Source organism: Scyliorhinus torazame, chromosome 2, assembly GCF_047496885.1.
Source record: "Scyliorhinus torazame isolate Kashiwa2021f chromosome 2, sScyTor2.1, whole genome shotgun sequence".
Lineage (NCBI taxonomy): Eukaryota > Metazoa > Chordata > Chondrichthyes > Carcharhiniformes > Scyliorhinidae > Scyliorhinus > Scyliorhinus torazame.
This window is the reverse complement of record NC_092708.1, coordinates 261,196,661-261,209,712: the sequence shown is the minus strand read 5'-3', so window position 1 is coordinate 261,209,712 and position 13,052 is coordinate 261,196,661. Positions and strand designations below refer to the sequence as shown.

General features: G+C 44.9%; 1 protein-coding gene across 1 annotated transcript in view; it reads right to left on the bottom strand.

The window, feature by feature from the left end:
- knl1 (kinetochore scaffold 1) overlaps nt 1-13,052 on the bottom strand; it is a 240,322-nt gene that overhangs the window by 153,267 nt on the left and 74,003 nt on the right. The window contains exons 6-7 of the mRNA XM_072486289.1: nt 7,755-7,801; nt 4,336-4,378 (exon numbers count right to left, since the gene is read on the bottom strand). Coding sequence (XP_072342390.1) covers nt 4,336-4,378; nt 7,755-7,801 — 90 coding nt within the window. The remainder of the gene's footprint in view (nt 1-4,335; nt 4,379-7,754; nt 7,802-13,052) is intronic.

Here is a 13,052-nt window from a genome sequence, read left to right as displayed (position 1 = left end):
ATTGGCTGCTGAGACCTTGCCTCCCGAGATTCTATCGGCAGAAGGCCCCGGGCACGTGGAAAAGCAGGTGAGTGGTGTTTTATGTACTCTGGGATAACTCAGACTGCATCTCTATGCAACTTTGACCAAAAGAGACCCCAGACTTTGAAGTTCAAAGTGATTTATTGAACCATTAGCACAGTTCTCTATGAGTTAGACTCTCCTGCTAATCTTGCTATAGTAACTCAGTCCAGCTAACCAGTCTGCTCTAAGCCACGTGGTGGGTGTGATGCTTCGATCTGCCCCTGTCCTACTCTCCAAGTGTCACCTGTGGAAAGAGACAGAGCGTGTGCACGCTGTCCTTATATACGGGTTGTGTAATGTCCCCTTGTGTTAGTGTCACCTCTGGGTGTCTTGACTGCCCATTGGTCGTGTCCTATTCTATGTGTTCATTAGCTGTATATCTGCATATCATGATGTCTCCCAGGTGCTCCCTCTAGTGTTTACTTAGTCGTAGTGTATTTACATTAACCCCTCGTGTATTTAGTGATGCAGATCACCACAGGTGGATAAAAATAGGCATTCCGGACTTCTAGGAAGCGAAGACTCAAAGTGGAGACTCGAGACAGGGGGAACCAGACCAGAAACTAAGAAAGCAAGCAAAATAGCAACAGCCAGTAAGAATCTCCTTCACAAAGAGGAAAGAGGAACTCGGGGATCAGATCTACAGCATACCAAACCAAATAGTACAAGTCAAATCCTGGGTGTTACTTGTATATAGAGTGGGTTATTTACTATATTTAATAATATACCACGAAACAAGGCAAGGACAATAGGATGTGGCATGGTGGCTAACATTGCTGTTTCACAACGCCAGGGACCCGGGTCCAATCCTGGTCTTGGGTCGCTGTTTGAATGGAGTTTATACATTCTCCCCATGTCTGCGTGGGCTTCCTCCAGGTGCTCCAGTTTCCTCCCACAGTCCAAATATGGGCAGGTTCAGTGGATTGGCCATGCTAAAATTGCCCTTTCGTGTCCAGGGTGTGCAGGTTAGGGGGATAGGGCGGGGGTGTGGACGTGTCCTTTCAAAGGGTCGATGCAGACTTGATGGGTCAAATGGCCTCCTTCTGACTGCAAGGGTTCTATGATGCTGTTGACAAAAGCATCCATGAGCAGTCACTCAAGTACATTGCAGGGATGTATGTCATCCCAGGGTGGTCTGTACCACGACTGCTTTTGCAGTGTCAAGATCAGCATGGACACCATGGTCTCCAACATGATCACAGGAGTTTGGTATGGCTGCATACGCATTCTTTTTCCTCTTGGTTATCGGCTTCAACATGATGAAGGCGATGGTGGGTACAGACATTGGCATTCCATGACAACATACCGGTTCATGGACCTGGATTCTACAGGCAGCATCACCTTGCTGGCCAAAGAATTGTACGTGCTCCAAGGCATGACCACCAGACTGGAGAGTAGCAGCATTACAGTCGGTCTATGCATCAGTTGCGAGAAGACCAAGACAGTGAGAGCTGGACGGCAACAAGGACAGCCCCATCATCATCATGCAACAGAACATCGGGGACATCAAGTACTTGCTCTATTTAGGAGCAATGGGAGGGCAACATAAAAATCAATGTTCACACATGGATCGGCAAAGAAGCATTGGTCTTTCAATGGCTCTGGTCAAAGAGCCTGCAGGACATTGTGACTGAAAGACAACGTAGTCAGACAGGACACATTTTGTCTCCCAGATGAACGCCCTGTAAAAAGAAAACGGAACCAGCCAAAGGCGACCTGGTGAAGTATATTTAAGGAAGACCTTAAAGAATGGAGCACTGCCTGGGCTGGAATAAAATAAATTGAGATGGGCATGGGCAAGTGGCAGAGTATCGCTGAGTACTTTCACAATACTGGTATACAATGTGACAAATAAGATCAAAATTCAAATTCATTAAAACAAATGGGCAAGAGCTTCAATTCTCCCACAACCACACTGTGCCCAGTGGCACAGTGGTTAGCACTGCTGCCTCACAGCGCCAGGGACCAAACTTCAATTCCAGCCTCGGGTGACTGCCCATGTGGAGTTTGCACTTTCTCCCCGTGTTTGTGTGGATTTTCTCAGGGTGCTCCAGTTTCCTCCAACAATCCAAAAATGTGCAGATTAGGTGGACTGGCTATGCTAAAATTGTCCCTCAGTGTCCAAAATATTATATTAGATGGGGTTATTGGGTTAGAGGAATACAGTCGGAGCTTGAGCCTAGCTAGGGTACCGTTTCCAAAGGTCGGTAGTTACTTGATGGGCTGAATGGCCTGCTTCTGCACTGTAGTGATTCTATGATAATAGGAAGTAGCAAAAAGATATATTTTCAATGACAAGTTTACAACAAAACAAATTTAAGCACGCATCCAGCATTACATAGCATCCACCACTTGGTGCCCTACAAACATACAAATGATCAAATTTTTTTCCAGAAACCCTCCAATCTAATAAAATGCCTTTTGGAACCTAACATTGTATAACCAAACTTTCCTTTAAATAATCTTACCATATTAAGTGATCAAAAGGCTATGGGCCCAGACAACATCTCAGAAATAGAATTAATACTTATGCTCCAGAACAGAAGCAGCTTTAACCAAGCTGTTCCAGTACAGCTACAACACTGGAATTTACCCGACAAAATGGAAAACTGTCCAGGTTGTCCTGTCCAGAAAAAGGAAAACTAATCCAACCCGGCCAATTACCTATTCTTCCTACCAAAGTGGACAATTTCACATTTGCCCACATTATTAATTAATAATAATCTTTACTCGTTTCACAAGTATCACAAGTTCACAAACACTGCAATGAAGTTACTGTGAAAATTCCCTAGTCGCCACACTCCGGCACCTGTTTGGGTACATTGAGGGAGAATTCAGAATGTCCAAAACACCTAACAAGCATGTCTTTCGGGATTTGTGGGAGGAAACCCGCGCAGACACGGGGAAAATGTGCAGACTCCGCAGAGTGACCCAAACTCGGAATCGAATCCGGGTCTCTGGCGCTGTGAAGCAAAGTGCTAATCGCTAACCACTGTGCTACCGTGCCGCCCTACTTTACTCCATTTTGTCAGATCTTTGCGCATTCACTTTACCTATCTATGTCCTTTGTAGCTCCTTAGGGCAGCACGGTAGCACAAGTGGATAGCACTGTGGCTTCTCAGCACCAGGGTCCCAGGTTTGATTCCCCGCTGGGTCACTGTCTGTGAGGAGTCTACACGTTCTCCCAGTGTCTGCGTGGGTTTCCTCCGCGTGCTCCGGTTTCCTCCCACAGTCCAAAAACATGCAGGTTAGGTGGATTGGCCATGCTAAATTGCCCTTAGTGTCCAAAAAGGATAGGAGGGGTTATTGGGTTACAGGGATAGGGTGGAAGTGAGGGCTTAAGTGGGTCGGTGCAGACTCGATGGGCCGAATAGCCTCCTTCTGCACTGCATGTTCTCTCCACAATTTATTTTTCTACCCATCTTTGTGCCATCTGCAAATTTTGCAACCATTCCTTTGGTCCCTTCATCCAAGTCATTTATACAAATTGCAAAAGGTTGAGGCCTAGCACTGTTCCCTGTGACACATCACTAGTTACATCCTGCCAACCAGAACAAGACCCATTTATTTATGCCTACTCTCCTCCGGTCAGCTGGCCAATCTTCTATCTATGTCAATCTAACTACCTCCCCATGATATTCAATGGCGAATCCCCCACTATCAAATTCCTGGGATCACCATTGGCTAGGAACTTAACAGAATTAGTTACATAGTTACTGTAGTCATAAGACAAAGTCAAAGGCTGGGTATTCTGCAGCAAGTGATTCGGCTCCTAATACATGTTCCCCCCCCACATTGTTGTTGTTGTGCGCTGCCTGTTCATTCTAGTGCATGGTACTTTTGCTCCCACACAAAGTTGTAATCTCAAAGATACCGTAAGTGGCCCACATGGTACCTTGAATTGATACGGACTTCCCAAAACTTGGTCACTACTCGCAAGACACAGGTCAAGAGTGTGTGTTGGAACACTCTCCACTGGCTTGGATCAATTCATTTCCAAACAACTTCAAGTACCTTGGCAGTCCAACTCCCACCAGCGTAATGTAGGATGTTGTTGAACCACATGGATAATAGCGGTTCAAGTCAGCTCAGCATCTCTTTCTTGAGGGTAATTAGGGAGAGTGCACATCTTTGATTTGTGTGGGCAAAACCCACACAGACCCGGGGAGAATGTGCAAACTCCACACGGACAGTGACCCGGGGCCGCGATTGAATCACTGTGCCGCCCATCCATAAATGAATAATTAAATACACCAATAAAGTGAAACTTACCTTTCCAATTCGTTCAGCTGGTTCTCCTTTTGGCTGTCTATCCCTAAAAATTAGAATATTTCAATAATTACAAAATGAACACTAAATTTGAATCTTTTCTGCAAGTTATCTTAATTAAATATTTAACAGTAAATGCTACAAAAAACCCAAAAACGTAAGAAATAGAAGATTAGGCCACTTGGTCCCTCAAGCATGCTCCCCAAGGTCGTAGATGGTCTAAATGTAGTCTTAATTCCCCTTTTAACTCACTGTCAAGCAATGCTTTGATTTTTAAAATACCATCCACGTCTTCAATTCATTCCATGACTTTGGGCCACCCCATCTCTCCAACCTCCTCCAACTTCATAACCCTCAAGAGACATCTGCACTGTTATTCTGGCCTCAAGTGCATTCCCGATCATAATTGCCTGACCATTAATGGTTGTACCTTCAGTTGTCAAGGTTCCAAACTCCCAAATTCCCCCCCTACACCTCAAATCTCTCTTTTACCAGGCTGAACTCCTTTAATGACAAACGTTCCCGTACCAGCCTCCCCGAACAGGCACTGGAATGTGGCGACGAGGGGCTTTTCACAGTAACTTCATTTGAAGCCTACGTGTGACAATAAGCGATTTTCGTTAGGCTAAGTAGCCTGTAGTCACCTGCTTTCGATCTCCCACCTTTCTTGAAAAGGGGTGTCAAATTTGCAGTTTCCCCATATGCTGGGACTTTTCCAGAATCTGGAGAATTTGGAAAGATTACAACCAGTGCATCCACTATCCCTGCAGGCATTTTTTTTTTTTTTAAATCCTAGGATGCAGGCTATAAGACTTGCTAATCTTTAGTCCCATTTGTTTTCTCCAATGATCATGATTGTTTTAGTTCCTCCCTTTTGCTTCCTGATTTTCTACTACACTTGGAATACTTTTCATGTCATCTACTCCTTCCTCATTCACCTGAGGAAGGAGCAGCGCTCTGAAAGCTAGTGACATCGAAACAAACCTGTTGGACTTTAACCTGGTGTTGTAAGACTTCTTACTGTGCTCACCCCAGTCCAACGCCGGCATCTCCACATCATCTACTGTGAAGACAGATACAAAATACTTGTTGGAAGTCTCTGCTACTTCCTGAATTCCCCACTTTCATCCCCCAATGGGCTAAAGTTCACTTTTAGTTGCTCTCTCTCTTCCTTTTATGGAGATGTAGAAACACTCAGTCTGTTTCTATGTTTTGTGCAGGTTTGCTCATTTTCCGACTTCCTGTTTGATTTTCTTTTGAGTCATCCTTTTCTGGTTTCCAATTTAAAAAAAAAAAAAAAATTCTTGGGCCTATCACTAATCTTTCCAGCATTGTAATCCTTTCCTTTCTATTATGGGCGAGGCGTTTTCAGAACCCCAAAATGTATCATGGAGTTCAACCAACCTCACCCTTTAATGGATTTATTGCTTTCCCTAGCACATGGCTTGTTCCCTAGGTGTGGTATTACAATTATGGACACGTGGGTTTTCAAACACAAAACACTGTTTATTCCATAAACTCAAACTTAAAATCTTAAATGAACATTGGATCTCTTAACACCCCTTACTTCAAAGGATAACTCAGAAAATATTGCAACAGTAAATAATTCCTTAAAACATTCCTTCAAACTTCCAAGAGACTTAACACCTTTAAACAGAATCACATCAGGTTAAAGGCTTTACAATTATGAGTTTAAATCACCCTAATAATCCAGAGGTAGTCTTTCATGGCAGAGATCCAGTTCACTGCAAAACACAGACACACACCCAGCTCTTTCCTTCCAAACTGCAAAACCTAAACTGCAAAATGGCTGACCTGACCTCCGCTCCACCCACTCTGACATCACTGTTTTCTTAAGGTACATTGCTTAAACATCCATGTCTTAAAGGTACAATCATTCCAGCAATGTAATCCTTTCCTTTCAATTTGAAACCATCCTTAACTTCCTTAGTTAGCCACAAATGGTGCATCCTTTTCATAATGTCTTCCCTTCCCAGTGGAATATATTGTTGGAGAGAGTTACAAAATATCTGTTTGAATGCTTACCACTGTTTCTCGACCCTTTAACTTTTTTTCCCAGTCCACTGTAGCCAACTCAGTCTTCATATCTTCGTAATTGTCTTAAACTTGAGTAGGGCGGCATGTGGCACAGTGGTTAGCACCGGCACCTATGGTACTGAGGACCCGGGTTTGAATCTCGGCTCTGGGTCACTTTCCGTGTGAAGCTTGCACATTCGCCCAGTGTCTGCATGGGTTTCACCCCCACAGCCCAAAGGTGTGTAGTTTAGGTGGATTGTGCATGCTAAATGACCCCATAATTGAAAAAAAAACAATTGGGTACTCTAAAAATGTATTTTAAAATAAGTTTGAGTAGTTTGAGACAGAGGTTTCTCATACTCAAATGGAATTTGAAGTTCTGTCATGTTATGATCACTGTTGCCTAGTGGATTCTTTACGATGAGATCAATAATTAATCCCGTCTTATGACACATTAGCATTAAAGTATTAAAATAGCACATGCCCTAATTGGTTCCAAAATGTATTCAAAGAAGCTATCAAGAATACACTCTACAAACTCAGTTTCCCTTCCTTGATTTGTCCAATCTATTAAAAAATTACCGATGATTATTGCAGAACCTTTGTTACAAGCTCCTCATTAGTTCTTGATTTATACTCTGTCCGACAAAGTATCTACAGTTAGAGGACATTCTCCCACCAGTAATTTTTTTCCCTTGCTATTTCTTATTTCCACCCAAATGGATTCTACATGGATCTTTCGAGCCAAGATGATTTTGCACTAATGAACTGATCGTAGAGTTACCCCACTTCCTCTTCCTACCCTAATAAATATCAAATACTCTTAAAATCCAGTTTGTAGCCATTGTTACTTTGCAACCATGTCGCTCTAATGGCCATCATAGCATACCCATTTATTCCTATTTGTGCAATCAATTTGTCCATCTTGTAACCAATGCTGCATGGATTCAGATCAAAAACCTTCAATTTGTCTTTTTACCAGTTTTGTGTACTGACGATATTTGCTGGTTCACTCATGTTTGTACACTCTACCCCCTTGCGTCACTCCTCTAACCCCTTGCGTCACACATTATAATTACCAAATTGCTACCTTGTACTATCAACTCTCCCTTTTATGTTAACTTTCTAAATCTCCCCTCATGTGAACCCTCTTCCCAACCATTTAGTTTAAAGGCCCTCCCTACAGCTCAAGTAAATGATTTGCTCGACACTGTTCCCAGCGCATCCAGAGAAGCTCGTCCCAGTAGCACAGCCTCCTCTTTCCCCAAAGAACGGTAGTCCCTTGATCCTCAATTTTCTCAGAAATGTATTTTGTAAAAAAAGAAATAATCAAAACACTTGAACCTGCACATTACATCTGCATTCTGACATGGAAATATATTTACCATTCTCCACATCTTGTATTATCATCATTTTATCAGTCACAAACTCCCTGAACAGAAGGAAAAAAAAAAGTAAGCTCCACAATACATAAATTTGCACTTCAATTAGCAGCTGATCCAACTATAAAAAAAACAATTCCAGGAATGCGGGAAAGGGGGGGGGGGGCAGCGAGAGAGAGAGAGAGGCAGCGAGAGAGGCAGCGCGAGAGAGAGAGAGAGAGAGAGAGAGAGAGGCAGCGTGAGAGAGAGAGAGAGAGAGAGAGAGAGGCAGCGCGAGAGAGAGAGAGAGAGAGAGAGAGAGAGAGAGGCAGCGCGAGAGAGAGAGGCAGCGCGAGAGAGAGAGAGAGAGAGAGAGAGGCAGCGCGAGAGAGAGAGAGAGAGAGAGAGAGGCAGCGCGAGAGAGAGGCAGCGCGAGAGAGAGAGAGAGAGAGAGGCAGCGCGAGAGAGAGAGAGAGAGAGGCAGTGCGAGAGAGAGAGAGAGAGAGAGAGAGGCAGCGCGAGAGAGAGAGAGAGAGAGAGAGAGGCAGCGCGAGAGAGAGAGAGAGAGAGAGAGAGGCAGCGCGAGAGAGAGAGAGAGAGAGAGAGGCAGCGCGAGAGAGAGAGAGAGAGAGAGGCAGCGCGAGAGAGAGAGAGGCAGCGAGAGAGAGAGAGAGGCAGCGAGAGAGAGAGAGAGAGGCAGCGAGAGAGAGAGAGAGGCAGCGAGAGAGAGAGAGAGGCAGCGAGAGAGAGAGAGAGGCAGCGAGAGAGAGAGAGAGGCAGCGAGAGAGAGAGAGAGGCAGCGAGAGAGAGAGAGAGGCAGCGAGAGAGAGAGAGAGGCAGCGAGAGAGAGAGAGAGGCAGCGAGAGAGAGAGAGAGGCAGCGAGAGAGAGAGAGAGGCAGCGAGAGAGAGAGAGAGGCAGCGAGAGAGAGAGAGAGGCAGCGAGAGAGAGAGAGAGGCAGCGAGAGAGAGAGAGAGAGGCAGCGAGAGAGAGAGAGAGGCAGCGAGAGAGAGAGAGAGGCAGCGAGAGAGAGAGAGAGGCAGCGAGAGAGAGAGAGAGAGGCAGCGAGAGAGAGAGAGAGAGGCAGCGAGAGAGAGAGAGAGAGGCAGCGAGAGAGAGAGAGAGGCAGCGAGAGAGAGAGAGAGGCAGCGAGAGAGAGAGAGAGGCAGCGAGAGAGAGAGAGAGAGGCAGCGAGAGAGAGAGAGAGGCAGCGAGAGAGAGAGAGAGGCAGCGAGAGAGAGAGGCAGCGAGAGAGAGAGAGAGAGAGGCAGCGAGAGAGAGAGAGAGAGAGGCAGCGAGAGAGAGAGAGAGAGGCAGCGAGAGAGAGAGAGAGAGGCAGCGAGAGAGAGGCAGCGCAAACTCAAATGCTTTGAATATAACATTTTTAATTCTAATAAGTGTAGACATGCAAGAAATAGAAAATTCTTTTATAAATTTGCTTTTGTATGTTTGTACGTATTGTGCAAAAACAATCAACTTTGTGGTTCAACTCTTCATCACAATAAGAATATTTCTCAGGGGTTCCGATAGTAATCTTGGGAGTTAATATAACTCCCGCAGCACGATAGCAGGGGCAGCACAGTAGCAGTGGTCATCACAGTTGCACCCCAGCTACAGGGTCCCAGGTTCGATTCCTGGCTTAGTCATTGTCTGTGCGGAGTCTGCACGTTCTCCCTGTGCCTGCGTGGGTTTCCTTTGGGTGTTCCGGTTTCCTCCCACAGTCCAAAGATGTGCATGTTAGGTGGAATAGCCATGCAAAAATTGCCCTGTGTCCAAAAAGATTGGGTGGGGTTACAGGGATAGGGTGTAGGTTTCCAAGGGCCGGTGCAGACTCAATGGGCCGAATGGTCTCCTTCTGCATTGTAAATTGCAGCACGGTAGCCTTGTGGATATCACAATTGCTTCACAGTTCCAGGGTCCCAGGTTCGATTCCGGCTTGGGTCACTGTCTGTGCGGAGTCTGCACATCCTCCCAGTGTCTGCGTGGGTTTCCTCCGGGTGCTCCGGTTTCCTCCCGCAGTCCAAAGATGTGCAGGTTAGGTGGATTGGCCATGATAAATTGCCCTTAGTGTCCAAAATTGCCCTTAGTGTTGGGTGGGGTTACTGGGTTATGGGGATAGGATGGCGGTGTTGACCTTGGGTAGGGTGCTCTTTCCAAGAGCCGGTGCAGACTCGATGGGCCGAATGGCCTCCTTCTGCACTGTAAATTCTATGATAAAAAAAAAAGATTCTATGACTCTAAATTCGGCCAGTGGTCAGGGAGAGGAGGATTTGGCTGAGTGAGGCAGGTAGAGGGATCCAGGAGGTCGGGTTGCAGGAGCAAGATTCAACAGGTTTGAGATTCCTGCTTCCTAGTACTTGAAAAGAAAAGTACATAATATGACAACACAAGGTGCACAATGTAGGTACATAGAAACCGGCATTGGGTGAAGCATACAGGAGTTCAGTATTAATCACGTCAGTCCATAAAGAAATGCAGAGGGACAGGTAGCATTGAGGAAGCAGGAGGGCTGCACATGGACTTGGGACAGGTTAGGAGAGTGGGCAAAGAAGTGGCAGATGGAATACAATGTGGAAAAGTGTGAGGTTATGCACTTTGGAAGGAAAAATGGAGGCAAATTTTCCTATTTCGAAATAGGAAAAGGCTTCGGAAATCAACACAGAAACATAGGAACCCTAGTTCAAGATTCTGTTATGGTTTACGTGCAGGTTCAGACGGCAGTGAAGAAGGCAAATGCAATGTTAGCATTCATGTCGAGAGGGCAGCATGATAGCACAGTGGTTAGCACTGTGGCTTCACAGTAACTTCATTGCAATGCAAGCCTATTTATGACAATAAAGATTATTATTACTGCAAGAGCAGGGTTGTACTTCTGAGGCTGTATAAGGCTCTGGTCAGACCCCATTTGGAGTATTGGGAGCAGTTTTGGGCCCCATATCCAAGGAAGGATGTTCTGGCCTTGGAAAGGGTCCAAACGAGGTTCACAAGAATGATCTCTGGAATGAAGAGCATGTACTTGTTGGAGTCAAGAAGAATGGGGGAGGATTTTATTGAAATTTACAGGATACTGACAGGCCTAGATAGAGTGGACGTGGGGAGGATGTTTCAAATGGTAGGAAAAACTAGAAGCAGAGGCCACAGCCTCAGACTGAACGGACAATACTTTAAAACTGAAATGAGGAACAATTTGTTCAGCTAGAGGTTGGTGAATCTGTGGAACTCATTGTCACAGAAGGCTCTGGAGGACAAATCACTGTCTTTAAGACAGAGATAGATAGGTTCTTAATTGATAAGGGGATCAGGGGTTAAGCAGAGAAGGTTGGAGAATAGGGATGAAAAACATGATTGAATGGCAGAGCAGACTAGATGGGCTGAATGGCTTAATTCTGCTCCTTTGTCTTATGGTCTTGTACGGTCAAAAGGGCTCCCATGACTGGAAATCTTGCAAAACCCTGTGCCATTAGAAGCTACTTTTTAAATCACAAGGACCAATATCTGAAAAACTTAATTTTACACATTTGGCTGAAAAAATATAGTTTAAAAAAAATTCAAAGTTAGGTCAATTGAATCTTGATTTTTTTTTCCCCCCCAATTCATACGTTATAACAACTTGTTTTTATTTAGTACTTTTAACATAATTAAATATCCCAAGGCATTTCATTTTTAAAAAAAATTTAAGAGTACCCAATAATTGTCAATTCATCGATCCTGCACATCTTTGGGTTGTGGGGGGGTGAGACCCACGCAGACATAGGGAGAATGTGCAAACTCCACACGGATAGTGATCCAGGGCTGGGATCAAACCCGGGTCCTCAGCGCCGTGGACAGCAGTGCTAATCACTGCACCACCATGCTGCCAATCCCAAGGCATCTCATGATAGCATATTAAAAAAGTGTGACACTGAGCCAGATACGGAGATAGTAGGCCAGATGACCCAAAGCTTGGCCAAAGAAGAAAGTTTACAGTTATATTATGCAGTCCAATTACCTCATAGAATTAGGGGGGAAACAGAGTGGTTATGCAATAAATCATTTCAGGAATATAACATTAATTGTATAAAAACCTGATTTACAAATGGCAATATATGTAACACACATGAATATCGGTCTCATCTGATTTGCTTTTCGAAGAGCACAACTTCTCTGAAGCAAAGTAAAATCCTGCAGATGCTGGAAATTCAAGATAAAATCAGAAAATGCTAATAAATGAAAATCGCTTATTGTCACGAGTAGGCTTCAAATGAAGTTACTGTGAAAAGCCCCTAGTCGCCACATTCCGGCGCCTGTTCGGGGAGGCTGGTATGGGAAATGAACCGTGCTCAATGTTAACCCTGTGCCGCTCCACAAATGCTACCCGATATTCCGAAATGGTTTTGTCTTTAATCACAGTGCTTCAGGACAGTTCAAAGATTCAAGTAAAACAACTTACCCCATCAAAAGAAAAACCCAACAATGAGCAATGTAATATAGACATACATAAATGATCTGGAGGAAAAATGTAGATGAGGAAAATTACACAGAGGGTAGTGGGTGCCTGGAACTCGCTATCGGAGGAGGTGGTGGAAGCAGGGACAAAGAACAAAGAAATGTACAGCACAGGAACAGGCCCTTCGGCCCTCCAAGCCCATGCTGCCCAACTAAACTACAATCTTCTACACTTCCTGGGTCCGTATCCCTCTATTCCCATCCTATTCATGTATTTGTCAAGATGCCCCTTAAATGTCACTATCGTCCCTGCTTCCACCACCTCCTCCGGCAGCGAGTTCCAGGCACCCACTACCCTCTGCGTAAAAAACTTGCCTCGTACATCTACTCTAAACCTTGCCCCTCTCACCTTAAACCTATGCCCCCTAGTAATTGACCCCTCTACCCTGGGGAAAAGCCTCTGACTATCCACTCTGTCTATGCCCCTCATAGGTGATAGACGATAGTGACCTTTAAGGGGCATCTTGACAAATACATGAATGGGATAGGAATAGAGGGACCCAGGAAGTGTAGAAGATTGTAGTTTAGTCGGGCAGCAAGGTCGGCACGGGCTTGGAGGGCCAAAGGGCATGTTCCTGTGCTGTACTTTTCTTTGTTCTTTGTTCGTTTATCTGATTAGCAAGTTTGCAGATGACACAAAGATAGGTGGAGTTGCAGATAGTAAAGGATACGGTCAGAATATAGATAGATTGGAGTTGGGCAGAGAAATGGCAGATGAAGTTCAATCTGGATAATTGCGAAGTGATGCATTTTGGAAGATCCAATTCAGGTCTGAATTATGCACAAAATAGCAGAACCCTTTGGAGTATTGACATACAAAATGGCGATGCAGGTGGTC